Below are 16,620 nucleotides of genomic sequence, written 5' to 3' on the forward strand. Positions count from 1 at the left end.
TACTTGCTGGCGAAGCCACAGTCATTTCCGCTAGAACTTCATAACTAGTCCAAAGCAATATTTTGACCTTGTTTATGTGCATACTAGCACTTACACTGCTTTGATCAGTAATTTAGTCATAATAATATACCTTTTAACCTGACAAAAATGGCCATGATACACCAGTATTTTCTGAACTAATTCACAGATTCGAATTACAGTATCCAGCAAAAACATAACAAACTATTAAAATTGTTAAACTTTTAAAATGTCAATAGTCAAAAACTAAATCTAAAATCTTACTTAGATTTTTTTGTCTTTTTCCAGCCAAAATATCTACAAATTCTTAAATCAAGAAGGATTTTCTAGACAATATTACAATAACAATAAACAAGTTGAAATTAAGTGTGTTTTTGCTTGAAACAAGTTAAATAATCTGCCAATGGGGTAAAAAAAAATTTGTTTTCTGTTTGAAATAAGATTTTTTGTCTTACCCCATTAGCAGATTATTTTGCTTGTTCCAAGCAAAAAATCACATAATTTTTTCTTGTTTTTTTTGAAAACAAGATAATAATTTTTACACGTCTAAAATCCAGAATTTTCAGATATTTTGGCTGGAAACAAGACAAAAAAATCTAAGTAAGAAAAGCATTTTTTGCAGTGTACCTTCTCACACAGTTGTCTCTTTTTGACACCATCTACACATCCATCATATTTATGGGAAACTCTCTGTAGCCTGGCTCAAAACTACGATATTGCAAGGATTCACACTAATGATTCTAGAGCTAGCATGATAGATTTTATTGTTCTGGATACAGACAGTCTCTCCTGGGAGCTGTATCCTACTTATACTGTGGATTTACTGACTAAAATGGTCCAATACTTGGGCAGGCAGATCCATTTCCCTGGGGACCTCGATCAGCCTAAAGATGACTCTGACTGCTCGCTTACATCAGGTGGAGTGTGAACATCTACAGTATCTGTTTGTATCCTGGGTCTTGTCTTCTGTGCTCTTTTGTTTTTTCAGGTGTGGATCCTCTGTCATAAGTTTCCATGTCAGCTGTCCTAGTAACATTTCTCATGACCTGTTTTGGTTATTTCATATGGTATGTATAAATTTCTCAAATTATGTCATTGCATAGCATAAAAGATATAATTCCAATAAATATCAAAATGCATACAAAATACCAGCATTTATAAAAATAAAAATCAGCTTGATGATATTGATTGCACACCCAGCAGTGTTTGTTTATGTTGCATTTTCTGATATGGCAGTTATCTTGGACTTATACTGACACCTAATGGAAAGAATGCAGCATAACACAATCGTTTTTGGGACATCACAACTCTAGTAACTCATTATCTCATGCTTCAATACCTAGTTGCAGAATATGTGTCTGTGTCACAACATTTAAAATGTAATTTCATATCCTGATCAGTGTTGGGGGTAAAGCATTACAAGTAACGCAAGTTACGTAATAATATAACTTTTTTCCAAGTAACTAGTAAATAAACACATTACTTTTTAACTGACAAGAAAATATCGGAGTTACTTTTTCAAATAAGTAACACTGGTTACTTTTCCCCCATTTATTGATTAAAAGCTCTCCAGTTCCCATGTTGAGAGAAATTGTGAGTAAGATGTTACTTTAGTTCTAGAATAAATGTGAACATGCATTAATTCATCTCACTCACTAAAAAACAGACACAGTGTTCTTCAAAATGAATAAAAACAGTCAAATTCAACACAAAGCTGCAATAATTAAGGTTAAATAATGTTAAATAATACAAATATCCTTTATTCGTTTAATTCCATTTTATTAACCAATGTCTTTGCTGCCAACCTTCAATGATCCAATTCATCCATACTAATAAGCAAAAAAAAATTTATTGCTGAATAGTTGACATTTTTTCTTCTGCGGTCTACTGTACAGACGTCAATTTACTTTCTCTAAACCTGAGGCTTTTGGTGTGAAAAGGCTTTTACATTTGACAAAAATAGAACTTTTTATATTAAAAACAAACAAGCAAACCCTGCCCAGATTTAAAAAGTAATGCAAAAGTAATGTAACGCATTACTTTCCATAAAAAATAACTAAGTAACGTAATTAGTTACTTTTTGAGGGAGTAACTCAATATTGTAATCCATTACTTTTAAAAGTAACTTTCCCCAACACTGGTCCTGAACACTGATTTTTTTTTTTTTTCTTTTTTTTTTTTACAAATGTTTCACAACAGAAATAATCCAGAAAGCTTCTCCCCTGTGTAGACCTGATTACATGATTTAAAAAAAATAAAGTTAGTTATGTCACCCATTACTTTTTATTTTGGTAATATGATCTGACTAATTTTTGATTCATTTTAGATTACTTTTGATCTATCTCATTTATCACATTGATTTTGATAGAGCAATTTTTTACCATATTGATCTAATTGAATCTGATTGAAGTGCATTAAACATTACATCAAGTTTTCCCAAATTGGGGTTTGTAAAGATACTTTCTACAAGAAATAAATTCTTTTAAAATAAATCAAAAGAAAGCGCTAAAAATATAAAACATAAATATTTTTAAACAAAAAAAGCCTTTTTTTTTTTTCTTTTTTTTTTTAGAAAGGAACATTTAAAGTTAAAAAATAATTATGGAGAATAAATATTTTATGAATATTAAGTAATTATGCAATCAATAAAAAAGTAACTTTAGTCTGATTATGAGTATTCAAGTAACATAATCATATTAAGTATTTAAGTTTTGTAATCTGATTACAATTCAATTCAATCAAGATTACATGCAATTAGATACTACAAAGTACTGAATATAACTCCAGAATAAATCACTTGTATTATGTTTATATATCATCATATGTTATATATCATGTTCAAAAATGAGAAACCATTAAAAATGCAGCTCTTTGGACTGCAAACACCATTGTATGAAAATCAAAAATGTGTCACACCATTGGATTTTTCCATTGCATTAATGTTTAACTTATCCATTTAAAAGAGTTTGGACATCCATATTTATCAGTGACCCTGATGCAAAGGTTTTAGTGAAATAATCCAAATACTTGTTACAGCCTCAACTAAAACTGAGGCTTTATGGGACAATCAGATGTTTAGGGCTGATGTTGTTGATCTCTTTTGCTGTGTTGCAGTTCAGTGGTGCCTAAAGACTTCAAGACTTCTGAAGAAAGTTATGAGGAAGCTCTCAACCGTGTGAGAAAACACCTCAGATGATCAATAAAGATCACTCAGATCACTCTGTGTCTTTTTACCTAAAGATATGTCAACTACTTGCCAAATACAGCGACATGCTGGATGCAACATTACACTCTTAAAAATAAACCTTCATTATTGGCATACACTCTGAAAAATAAAGGTGCTTCACGATGCCATAGAAGAACCTTTTTTGTCTAAATGGTTCCATGAAGGACCTTTAACATCTGAAGAACCTTTCTGCTTCACAAAATGCTCTTTGTGCGAAAGAAGCTTCTTCAGATTATAAAAAGGTAAGAAAAAGATGGTTCTTTAAAGAACCTTTGACTGAATGGCTCTTTGTGGAACCAAAAATGGTTCTTCTATGGCATCGCTTGAAGAACCCTTTAAAGCACCTTTATTTTTCCATGAAGACACCAACTGAAGCTTTTCATTGGAAAAAAGTTTCTTAGTGTTCTTAATATTAAGAAAAACAGTCTTTTAAAGACTACCCACTGAAAGGTTTTAGTAGTGTGTTAGTGCTGGATGAGGACAAAATTATAATTCTGCAAGGCAAGATCTATGGAGGTCTAAATATTGAGACATGACAAAATGGAAAATACATTTGCAATTGCAAGATATAAGAGTTCAACATCAAAGTTGCAAAGTGTTCAAAAGGCACCAGTTGTGCTGAGAAATGGGCCAGGAATAAAAAGCATTTATTTATGTATTTATTTGCACTCTTAGAAACATACAATGAGCCCATGCTTCTTGTAAACAGTCTATACCCTAAAAAAATAATATTACAGTTACTTTTAGACATGTTAGATATATTACAGTCGGATGTATTTGGCTCTGATGAAATCATTAGGCAATGCCCTTCCTTTTTGTATATGTTCGATGTAGATGCTGCTTTTAGTTGCATTGCATTATGAAATTAATCTTCATCTTTGCTTATGCAGTGTGAAATCCAAGTGTGAATGTGTAAACAGCATGAAAAACCACTGATGTAAAAGCCTGATATTTGTATAAATATTCAAATATTATGCTTCATTTATACTTTCAGTCCACATGTTTTACCTGAATTGTTCATTTAGTGCAATCTTGACATTTGAAGGGTCTTTTTAGTCTTTATTTATATGTTCTGATGCATTCTATATATACTCATATAGGTTTTATTTTTCTATTTCTGTTTAATCTTATTTGTTGTAGGATAATGTCTCCATCTCAAGGTTAGTTTGTTGAAGCAGCAGTTTTCCATTGTTTTTGCTTTGATACTAAATGTTAAATGTGTGCAACGTTGATAATAATGCAAATAAGATTATTCAATAAACCCTGCTCATTTTTACCATTAATTCATCTCCTGCATCTTACTATTTCTGACGATAGAGGCAATATATTCAGATACAGCATGTATTATTATTTATTATTTTGACAAAAAAAGTGCAAACATCTGTGGACAAAGTGCATTGAAAGGTATTGATATGATCATATTGTCAGACATTATATAGCATTTATTAGCTAAACAAAGGACAGAAAGGACTTTCTTCAACCTCACAATGATAAAACAGGGGCTTCATTTTGTAAGAAATGTACATTAAACACAGTGTAAATCAAAATAATACTGAGATTACATATAAAGCTGGCCACTTTTTTGTTAAACTTGTAATTTAGAGATGCTGTTTTCATGTTTTTAGTACCTTTGTTAACTTATATATAAAGTTAGCAAAGTATAATACATTTTCCCTGAATTCAGTTCATATGGTATGTTATTTCAGAGGTATATAAATATTATTTGAGATCATGCACTCCAGACAAATGTATTTTCAGTGAGTAAATTGGGTCATCTCTGTCATGAAAATCAGTTTTATCATCTGTTTCATGAAAAAAAGTTCCTGTATCTTAATTAGAAATGATAAAAACACATTTATTCGTTATTTATTTGATTATCTATTTATGTTTATGCTTATTAACACAGATTATCAGACAATCATATTCAGCAACATGATTAACAAACCCAAAAACTGTTTTCTAAAAGGTTAATTATAAAATAATCAGTAAATGTTTATTTTAATGAGTGTGAGTAGAATTAGTGAAGGTTTAAGGTGGACCACTTTACCTGAACAACACTGGCTGAAAGTGTAAAACCATGTTTTTATGTTTAACATTTATGTTTTTGTTTAACATCAACATTTTCTGGGCACTACACGGTTCCTGTGCTTCTGTGATACTTTGTTGTGATGACTTTGCTATTATTCTAAAATGATTTGAAGTGTGTTATAATAATATTAATTATAAGGAAGGAGTAGGAGTGTCCAAACTTTTGATTCATAGATTATCGCGAGGCACTTAGTCTCTGTCTGTCTTTAAAATCCATGTCACGCTAACGACGTAACGCTATATTTAATGTAAAATGAACCATTTGTGCTGCTCATCCTTATTCCCGTTACAAAGATATTTATTCCAGCACTAGAGTCTGCACACAGAGGCAGACGGCAGATCTCCGCTCCAATCGACAAGACGCGCTTGTTGGATCGACGGCTCTGATTGGTTTAGAGCACTGTCCGTCACGGCTTTTTTTCGCGAGCGGACCAATCGGAGGCGCCTGCTGACCCCGTTCACCCCGCGCAGTGCGCTGACGTACATGTCACGTGATGTTTTCGCTGGGCTGTAGTGATGTGTAGCCACCATGAGTGAAGCGGGCAAATAAAGATTTATAATGGCAGCGAGCGATGATGGAGGCTCTGCGAGGATGCAACGTTTCGTCGTGCTCGTCGTGCTGAATAATCACCAGGGGGATACATCGGAAAGCAGCACGGATTACTCGAACGCGTAATTGTATCTGAGCTACGAGCCCGCAGCCAACAAAATGGGCCGTGCATCAGTGTAAAGCGGAGGTAAAGTGACCTTTCATCGCATTGTCCCATGGAAGATCGGCCGCATTTACCGAATCACGGCGTCATGTTGACACTGGAGGCACAACCGCGTCGCGCTGTCACGAAAACAGCCGCGACCAACGGCGACATCTCTTGTGCTGCCGGGGAGCCTCCATCCTTCTCCTCCGCCTCCTCCTCCTCCTCCTCCACAACCTCAATCAATAACAGCGGCTCCCGTTTGCCCATGCACTTAACGGCCTCCTCTCATTCTCAGCCACAGAGGAGGTACCATCCGCCTTACCACTTTAAAGTGCATCATCTGTTCCCGGATGACAACCCTCAGGATGCTGTATTGAGGAAGAACCTGCCACCCCTCCAGTATAAGGTGCACGACTCTGCCTTCTGCCGCGTACTCAGCGCCGACACCACTGCTGCTGCCCTGGCCGCCGCCGCCGCCTGCTCCGGCGGTGTGGACAGGGACATATGGAAATGTGGCTATCTCAGAAAACAGAAACACGGCCACAAGAGGTTCTTCGTGCTGAGGGGCCCCAGCAACCTCGGGCCCAGTCGCTTGGAGTATTACGACAGCGAGAAGAAATTTCGAAACGCCCTCAAAGCTGCTGCCTCCGGTGTCGCGTGCCCTGCCAAGAGGGTGATTTATCTCTCCCAGTGTTTCACGGTGAACAAGAGGGCTGATGCTAAGAACAAATACCTCATTGCCCTTTACACTAAAGATGAGTATTTCGCCGTGGTGGCGGAGAGCGAACAGGAGCAAGAAGAGTGGTACTTGGCCCTCACCGAACTTATGACGGAGGGGAAAAAGGGGCAGCTAGACAACGACGAACTCGACGACGGCTACGGGACGATTTCGCCGGGCACTATTTTCAAGGAAGTGTGGCAGGTGAACGTCAAACCTAAAGGCTTGGGTCAGACCAGGAATCTAATGGGCGTGTACCGTCTGTGCCTTTCCGCCAAGACTATTCACCTGGTGAAGCTGAACTCGGAGACGCCCGCCGTCAACCTGCCGCTAATGAACATTCGCCGCTGCGGCCACTCCGAGAGCTTCTTCTTTATCGAGGTGGGCCGCTCTTCTTCCATTGGCCCTGGCGAGATCTGGGTGCAAGTCGAGGACTCGGTGGTGGCGCAAAACATGCACGAAACCATTCTCGACACCATGAAGGCTCTGAAGGCCTTTCCTGACTTTAGGCCGCGGAGCAAAAGCCAGTCCTCCGGGTCGAATCCCTTGCCGTTTATCACTACTCGCCGACACCTCGGCAACCTTCCCCCGAGCCAAACCGGGCTGCAGCGCCCCTCCAGGACAGATTCGATGACGGGCACTCCACCTACAGGGAAAAACAGAGGGCGGGGCCAGCGCTACCGGACCTCCAGTGAGGGCGAAGGCACTCAGGACCGCCCCCTCAGCTCTGGCACAGGCAGCCTGGTGCACTTAAATACCCCCATCCTAAGTGTGGGCCGAGAAGAAAGCGGCAGCTGCTGTGCCCACGCCTCACCCGGTTCAAGCCACCACACCCGGTCCGCTTCCCTCCCCGTGTCTCATTTCCTGTCTGCCACCAGCCCCATCAGCGTGTCCAGCAGCAGTGGGCATGGTTCGGCCTCGGACACGCACACCCGTCCCTCTAGCTCCTCCATTTGTGGCTCTCCTAGTGATGGAGGCTTCAACTCGTCTGACGAATTCTGCCCCAGCCCGTGTGACTTCAGGTACTTTCACGCAAGTTGTACCACGCCCGAATCCCACGGGAGCACTCCGCCCATTCGGGAGGACTATCGGCTGACTGAATATATGACCATGGATTGGCATGGGGCGAGGACTTTTGAAGAGGAGAGTAGTTACATGGAGAGGACTTTCCTTAAGCTAGCACATTCGTCCAAGCCAAAGCTTGGCGGCGGTTTGAGCGTCACGCAGCAGAAAGCTACGCAAACCTCATCCTCTTTAGACGAATCGAACCCGGTGGAGTCAAAACGACACCAGGTTTGCTCGTGCCTGCTGAAGTCAGCCTATAAGTCTTACTCTGAATTACATCACCCAAACAAGCCTCCCTTGCTCAGCTCTGAGTGTCAAAAGAAACTGCCAAAAGACGACGGCTACATGCCCATGATCTACAGCATTGCTCCCTCTCCTAATGCAGATTACACCCCTATGCAACCCCGAGCGAACCACCCCGCCACCCTGGACATTCACCCCTGTTCCTCGCAGCAAGCGGACCGATACGGCTACATGATGATGCTCCCGGGCGACAGTCCGTCCAGTAGGGAGCAAGCGGAGTATGACGACTACATGGACATGTCCCAGCTTACCGTGGCCGAAGGCTTTTCGCAGGCTTCGCCTGAAGGTCCAAAGACCTCGTACTTCTCGCTCCCGCGCTCCTACAAAGCCCCGTCACGGGAAAAGCGTGAAAAGTTGGAATACATTCCCATGTCCCCCGCCGAGCCACTAACCCCGCCTAGTCCCGGAGAGTACATTCACATGAACTTCGGCTCCCGTCCCTCTCATGCCGCTGCTTCTCCACCCTCCGTAAATTCGCCCTCCACTCCGCCACCTTCTCAGCCCTGCTATCGCCACTGTTGCTCCTCACCCGACCACGACTACTTGGGCCTAAACATGGACAGCCTCCTAAAAGACCGCCCTCCTCGGCACTCGCTCGTAGCACCGTGGAACCCGCCCAACTACGCCCGCCCCTTAGGCTGCTCTTACGGCCAAGCGTCGACTAACTTAGATTCTGAAAAGGTGCACGACGAATGCGGAGACAGTCCGTTGAGAACAATGCAGCACCTTTGTATCTCCGAGCGTCTGCCGTTCGCTCATACGGAGCCCAAGGTCATCAGAGCGGACCCGCAGGGAAGGAGACGACATAGTTCAGAGACGTTCATCCCCTCGCCTGCTTCTTATGCTGGCGGTTGCGGAATCAGGCCCTCAGCCAATCAGAATCTCCCCGATGCTGGCAGATGGCAAAACTGCAGCTCCTTCGAAAGCATGTGGTCACACTCGGACGCCTCTCCCGGCTCGGCAGCCCTAGCGACGAGCTCCGCTAGCGGAGGGGCGCCTCAGAACACCTCATCCAGCTACCTCAACTACATCGCTCTGGACCTGAGAGAAGTGCCCAGGGTCACACGCGACACTCCCCCTCCACACCCGGCTCATAGTAACCTCCAAGAGAGCGATGCTTACGCTGGTATAGACTTCTCCGTTTCGGGAGGACGTGCCACTGCCTCAAAAGGTTGGTTGCATCTCTGTCTCCCCTTATGCTACAAAATAAGTGAGGGCTAGTAGCCCTCTAAAAGCTGCATGCTGCTTCAACATTCATTTCTGTTTGTCCTGTGCAAATGCAAACAGCTGAGACAGTTATTGAAAAGAGTGCTTTATGTGATGTATAGTAATCTAAACAGTCTATCTGTTAAGATGCAGTTGTGAATTACACCAGTCAGTCTTTTCTACAGTCCTGAGGAGAGACGATGGAGCAGAACTTGTCAACTTGACATGCTGTTGTTGTTATAGTGAGAAGAGAAACTGAAAAATGTTGCTGTTTCAAAAATGTTTTTGTTTTTTTTTTGTACAGATTTTCTGAAACTTTTGGTTTTGCACTTTAAATAGCACTGGGAAAATAGCACTTTATGTGCACAGAGCGACTGTGCAAACACAGAGTTGTGATGTGCAAATATGATATTAAAGGAATCCACTTGCATGCTGCCTAAAAAACTTGCTTTCACAGTTTTAACAGTCCAGTAAAACCTTTCACCAAGATGACTTAAAATGCTGTTTTTGAATTCCTGCTGCATCATTGCTTCGAATGTCCTACAAAAGTTTTTCAATAAGAACTTTGCAGATAAAGTTGCATTCACATTGTCATATAAATAAGCTTAAGTGATTTTTATTACATAATTCATTAAAGCTACGAAGAGACTTGCACTCACACTTACATTGCATGTTCTGTTAATAATAAACAACAAATAAGATTCCATACTAATACTGCAAAGAAATGATTTTCTTGCTTAGTGTTTTGACTTGTTTTCTAAAAAAAATATTTAAACTTCTTGAACATAAATGTACTTGAGAAGCAAAATGATTTAAGATATTAACTCTTGTTTTCTGAAAAATGTATCAAAATGTTGTTAGTTTTTGCCTAAAATAAGAAAAAAAATCTGGCAGTGGGGTAAGAAAAATAATCTTAATTGAAAGTGAAGACAAGGTTATTTTTCTTGCCCCATTCGCAAATATTTTTTTCTCTTTTTTTAAGCAAAAAAACTAACAACATTTAAATATATATATTTGTTATCTTCAGAAAAGTTGTTTTTTCTTGTTTTAAGCAAAAACTTAATGAATATATTTTTAAGAAAAAATATGATTTGTTTGTTTGTTTGTTTTATAGAAAAGTCATTCGCTTCTCAAGTACCCTTTCCCTTGATTTAAGCATGTTAAGATATGTGACCCTGGACCATAAAACCAGTCTTAAGTAGCAAAGGTATATTTGTAGCAATGGCCAAAAATATGTTGTATGGGCCAAAATTATCGATTTTTCTTTTATGCAAAAAATCATTAGAATATTAAGATCATGATCCGTGAATATATTTTGTAAATTTCATACTGTTAATATATCAAAACATAATTTTTGATTAGTAATATGCATGGCTAAGTACTTCATTTGGACAACTTTAAAGGCAATTTTAAATTTTTTTATTTTTTATTTTTTGCAACCTCAGATTCCAGATTTTCAAGTAGTTATATCTCAGCCAAATATTGTCTTATCCTAACAAACCATACATCAATAGAAAGCTTTTTTATTCATTATTTACTCATTTATTTATTTATCACTGGTTTTGTGGTCCAACATATCTGTTATGAAAAAAAATACTAAGTAATGAAATATTTTTTTGCAGTAAATATAAGTAAAGGTTATTTTATCTCTCTCAACCTCATCGTTAAGAGATAATATATATTAGAAGGGATGAGTATATATTTGAAAGAATCAAATAATCTATAAAAATAAATAACAGCCCAGGGTTTTGTGTTTAAAAATTTAGAATCACAAAAAATCAAATTGATGGGGGTTTTTTTTGTGAAGCAAAAAAAAATTGCAATTTTCATAATATGTTTTTGGTGACTACTAATGGTTATATTTTTTCTAGGAAAAAAAAAACAAACAAAACTAACAGGTTAAAATATATCTGGGATCACCGTAAAGTCTTATTGGTCTGTTCTTTCATAGTAGACTTTAATACTACTATAGTAAAGTGTGGTTTCAATATATATATATAATATGATCTCTACACTGCTTTTCTTAGATTTTTTGTTGTTTCCAGCCAAAATATCTAAATTCTTAAATCAAGAAGGATTTTCTAGACGAGTAAAAAATTATCTTGTATTCAGAAAAAACAAGTCAAAACTAGGTGCATTTTGCTTGAATCAAGCAAAACAAAATCTGCCAATGGGGTAAGCAAAAAAAAAAAAACTTATTTCAAACAGAAAACAAGATTATTTTTCTTACCCCATTGGCAAATTATTTAGCTTGTTTCAAGCAAAAAAGCACTTGATTTTGAGTATTTTTTTCTGAAAACAAGACCGTTTTTACTCGTTTAGAAAATCCTTCTTGGTTTAAGTATTTAGATATTTTGGCTGGAAACAAGACAATAATCTAAGTAAGAAAAGCATTTTTTTGCAGTGTAATAGCAGACAATGAAGTTGACTGATGTCCAAAGTGACTTCTCTTGCACACTTGAGCATGCATTGGCTAGAAACCAAACCCATGACCTCTCCTTTACAGAGTTACAGTAATGCATACACAATGTTAACACTGAACGCATGAAGCATTTCATAACGTCCGATCTGTCTCTTCAACCTTGCAGATTGAGTGAGTCAAACGGCGGAGCCCGAAGGGGAATCAGGACACGGAGAATCTACTGAACTCTGGAACGCCGAAGAGCATCCGCCTCCTCCTCCTCCTCTCCTCCTCAGACCTCCAACAACAAAGACTGAGAAACTGCACAACCTCTTATGCTCTGTATTTCCCACATAACTGCCTCAACAACCGGTTTCATTTGTCCGTTTTTTTGTCCGAAATTCTCGTCTTCGGTCTGGTTTACTAGAGCGGGTTCGCTAAATTAGAACTGTGAGCTTCAGATATCTAGCACTTCTATTTTTGTGTGTGTACGATACGAAACGCGCCATAGCTCTTAGGTTACAGGTTTATGTTTCTCCACGCAAAAAAAAAAAAAAAAAAAAGGCGGATGTAAATAGGAGAAGCTAGTATATCAGTGAGTATCATTTTGTATATCACCGCCCCGAAACACTCGCCGTACTTTGTTTTTATTTGTATAAAGCGACCGAGTATTTTTTCAGGGGGTCAGCGGTGAACGCACTGTAAAAGGGTCGGAGCTTCTGTGTCTTTTGCATAGTGTACAGTCGTAAAATCATCTCACTAGGTGTTTTCAATGCATGAAAACGTCTGAGAAACGAGGCGACGTCGAATTGGAAAGTACGAGAGCACCTTTTAGCCGAGACAGTGTTAGGAAAAAACAGGACGCTACCTCCTGTTCGCGCCGTTTGGGCCTGCATTAGTGCGATATCGACTCCGAGATGCATAATCCCGCCATTTCCTTCTCCGTCCTCGTTTCAAATAGCCTTGTTTACATAGATTGGGAGTGTTTTGGAGCCTCGATGTAGCCACTGGTCACAAAAGACGCCGATGTTTACTACTCCTCGTGGTTATGTGTTTGCATCTCACTACTAGTCTTACAAACTGCCAGAGTACCGAAGGATAACGTCGTGCTACTTTGCATTCCCCACGTGGTACATCCCGTTTGTCGTTTTTGTTAATTTATTGATTATTTATTGACCGTCTGTGTTTATTTATTGACCGTACGAATATAGTGCTGAGAGGGGGAGTTCAGTGTATATACGACTTCAGACCACCTGTTTTCCCCTCATCTCTTGAGCCTTTTTTTTTTTTTTTAACTAAGAGTTACTAGTCTCTTTTCGTTTGCTTGTACCTGGAAGCTTTATATGAAGAGATTTTGGGTTGAGGTTGTGGTTGTGGTTGAAAGCTGTGTAGTAAGATGTGTAAGCTTTACAGTAGTAGTCCAGATTGCGTTGGGACGAAACCATGCGTCGGTGAATTTTTCCCATCGGTTTTGGTAGCGGCCCGCGAGCGGCCGCTCTCTTTCTTTGACTAGCTTTTGTCATGCTATTGTGTCATGATATTGCGTTGCTTTAATGTAAAGTGTGAAATGAAAAAACAGTAGTATACCGTTTCTTGGGGATTTTTCTACACAATAACTACCGTGACAGCCTGGAAAAATAATCAAACTTGTGTTTTTTTTATACTGGGGGCTCTATTGAGGTTATATTTTGGGGATACTGATATTGTTTTGGAATCGTGTCGTTTGCCTTTTACAATGACTGAAAGGAAGAGCTGGACAAAAAAAGAAAAAAAAGACAGATGGGCAAAGTCTGTGTCAACAATTTGCTGTTCATTTGGTCTCACTTGGCGATCGGGTTGAAACACGTTGATAACAACGACCGGAGCAGACCATTATCAGCGCCGTCTTCCTTTTGTAAATATTGTAATTTTTGATATCCCTTCTCTCGTCAACACGCTACACGGCACCTCGCTTGGTTTCAAGAATGAGGGTGTTTGAGATTTTTTTTTTTTTTTGGTTCTTTTTATTTGGTCACTTCTACATTTTTATATTTTGGTTTTCGTGTATATTTATTAGATTGGGTTTTGCTTGTAATAGAGCTATTGCAATAAAAAAGTGCCAAGGTATCCCTGACTGAGTCATGTGCTTGTGATTTTCTCATGTCTGGTATGATGCAACTTTGCTGTGGACATGTTAAGACCCCTGGTTTTTCCATTTATTTGTCCTGTATCTTAGTTGATAGCACTGCTGCTCTCTGCTGGCCAAAAGGAGAATGTTTACAGTTAAGCAACGATTATCCATTGCTGGGATATATGTGACCCTGGACCACAAAACCAGTCATAAGGTTAAATTTGACAAAACTGAGATGTATACATCATATGAAAGCTCAATAAATAGGCTTTCTATTGATGTATGGTTTGTTAGGATAGGACAATATTTGGCCGAGATACAACTATTTGAAAATCTGGAATCTGAGGGTGCAAAAAAATCAAAATACTGAGAAAATCATCTTTAAAGTTGTCCAAATTAGGTTCTTAACAATGCATTTTACAAATCAAAAATTACATTTTGATATATTTACAGTAGAAATTTTACAAAAAATCTTCATGGAACATGATCTTTACTGAATTTCCTAATGATTTTTGGCTTAAAAGAAAAATCAATAATTTTGACCCATACAATGTATTTTTGGCTATTGCTACAAATATACCCCAGCGACTTAAGACTGGTTTTGTGGTCCAGGGTCACATATATATATTGTACATCCTGTCTATCTAAAAAGCAAGTTTATAAAATGAGGGGGAAAATTAGCACGTCAAATTTCATTTGCTAAATTATTATTGAGGGGAGACACTGACAAAGTTTGAGATTTTGGGCTTTTTGGTTTTTCAGACTAGTGGAAAGAAAACATTGTTAAGTGTTTCTTTTATAGCACTTTATCTATTTGTGTCAATAGATTTCAATTACAATACATATTTTTGAATGCTGTTTTTTCAAAAACTGTTTTTTTCTCCTACACTGAGCCATAAATCTCCACTTCAGTAGCACTTACTCACACCAAACTTTACATTTTTATTCCTGACTATATCCTGAAGGTTTTTACAGAGGGATTTGTTCATATATATTATTTGCTTGATTTTATACATTTTATTCCCTAAACTAAAAGATCTATTATTTTCTCTGAATTATGGAGTAACAAAATGAGATCCCTCTGTGAAAACATTTGACTCTAATATGTCAAAAAATTAACAAGAATTTTTAAACTAGCTTCATCCAGTAATAGGATTTTTGTACTACAAATGTATGCAAATTAGTGCATATTTCATTAAATAATGCCTTATTTGCATATTTAAACCTTACATTTTAGAAAACTTATAATACAAAAAGTGTTTGCAATTATCAATGTAATCAATCAACTGAGTAAGTAAGGTCATAACTATTGGTTTTTTTTTTCCCTATTCACCTGCAGTGCCTCACCTTAAATAATTAAAACACAAAGATGTACTACTTGTGCAAATGTTTGGGTTCGGTAAGTTTTTTTATTGTTTCCAATGCTCACCAAAGCCTTTTTAATCATTTTTAATTTTATCAAAAATACAGTAGTAATATTGTGAAATATTCTTATAATTTAATGTAACTTATTCTGTTTGAATATATTGTAAAATATAATTTATTTCTGTGATGCAAAGCTGAATTTCCAGCATCATAACTTAAGTCTTCAGTGTCATCCTTCAGAAATCATTATAATATGCTGATTTCTAACATTATTATCAATGTTACAGCTGTGCTGCTTCATATTTTCTAGGATTCTTTGAATAGAAAGTGAAAAAAAAAATTTATTTGAAATATAAATATTTTGAAACATTTTAACTGTTTCAAAGCAGACCTTACTGACCTAAAAGTTAATAAAGTCAAAAGTTTACATACACCTTGCAGAATCTGAAAAAAGTTAATTATTTAACCAAAATAAGAGGGATCATACAAAACGCATGTTATTTTTTTATTTAGTACTGACTGGAATATATTTCACATAAAAGATGTTCACATTTACATATAGTCCACAAGAGAAAATAATAGTTGAATTTATAAAAAATGAGGTTGTGCAAAAGTTTACTGTGTTGTTACCTGAATGATCCACAGCTGTTTTTTGTTTAACGAGTCCTTCAGGTCCCACAAAAAAGCGTTTTTGTGTATTTGAACCCTTTCCAGCAATAACTGTATGATTATAAGATCCATCTTTTCACACTGAGGACAACTGAGGGACTCAAATACAACTATTACAGAAGGTTCAAACGCTCACTGATGCTCCAGATTGAAAAAATATGCATTAAGAGCTAGGGGGTGAAAACTTTTGAACATAATGAAGATTTTCTTATTTTGCCTAAATATAATTTTTTTTTTTTTTTTTCATTTAGTTTTCATTTCATTCCCCAGAAGATAAAATAAGTCAAATTTACCAAACTTTAAATTCAAAAAGTTTTCACCCCCTGGCTCTTAATGCATGGTTTTTCCTTCTGGAGCATCAGTGCACTGCAAAAAATGCTTTTCTTACTTAGATTTTTTTGTCTTGTTTCCAACCAAAATATCTAAAAATTCTTAAATCAAGAAGGATTTTCTAGACGAGTAAAAATTAATGTCTTATTTTCAGAAAAAACAAGTCAAAATTAAGTGAGTTTTTGCTTGAAACCAGCCAAATAATCTGCCAATGGGGTAAAAAAAAAAATCTTGTTTTCTGTTTGAAATAAGATTTTTTTTCTTACCCCATTGGCAGATTATTTTGCTTGTTCTGAGAAAAAATCACTTAATTTTGGCTTGTTTTTTCTGAAAACAAGAAAATAATTTTTACTTGTCTAGAAAATCCTTCTTGATTTAAGAATTTTTAGATATTTTGGCTGGAAACAAGACAAAAAAATCTAAGGA

The 16,620-nt window shown here is 37.6% G+C and overlaps 1 protein-coding gene across 1 annotated transcript; it reads left to right on the plus strand.

Annotated features, from left to right (window-relative positions):
* Positions 1 to 5,853: 5,853 nt before the first annotated feature.
* Positions 5,854 to 13,750, plus strand: irs4a (insulin receptor substrate 4a). The gene is made up of 2 exons (XM_073825087.1): positions 5,854 to 9,284; positions 11,908 to 13,750. Exons 1-2 carry the CDS (start codon positions 6,098 to 6,100, stop codon positions 11,910 to 11,912), a joined length of 3,192 nt encoding a protein of 1,063 aa, XP_073681188.1. The 5' UTR covers positions 5,854 to 6,097; the 3' UTR covers positions 11,913 to 13,750.
* The last annotated feature ends 2,870 nt before the right edge of the window (positions 13,751 to 16,620 follow it).

The sequence above is a fragment of the Garra rufa genome, chromosome 19, assembly GCF_049309525.1.
Source record: "Garra rufa chromosome 19, GarRuf1.0, whole genome shotgun sequence".
Lineage (NCBI taxonomy): Eukaryota > Metazoa > Chordata > Actinopteri > Cypriniformes > Cyprinidae > Garra > Garra rufa.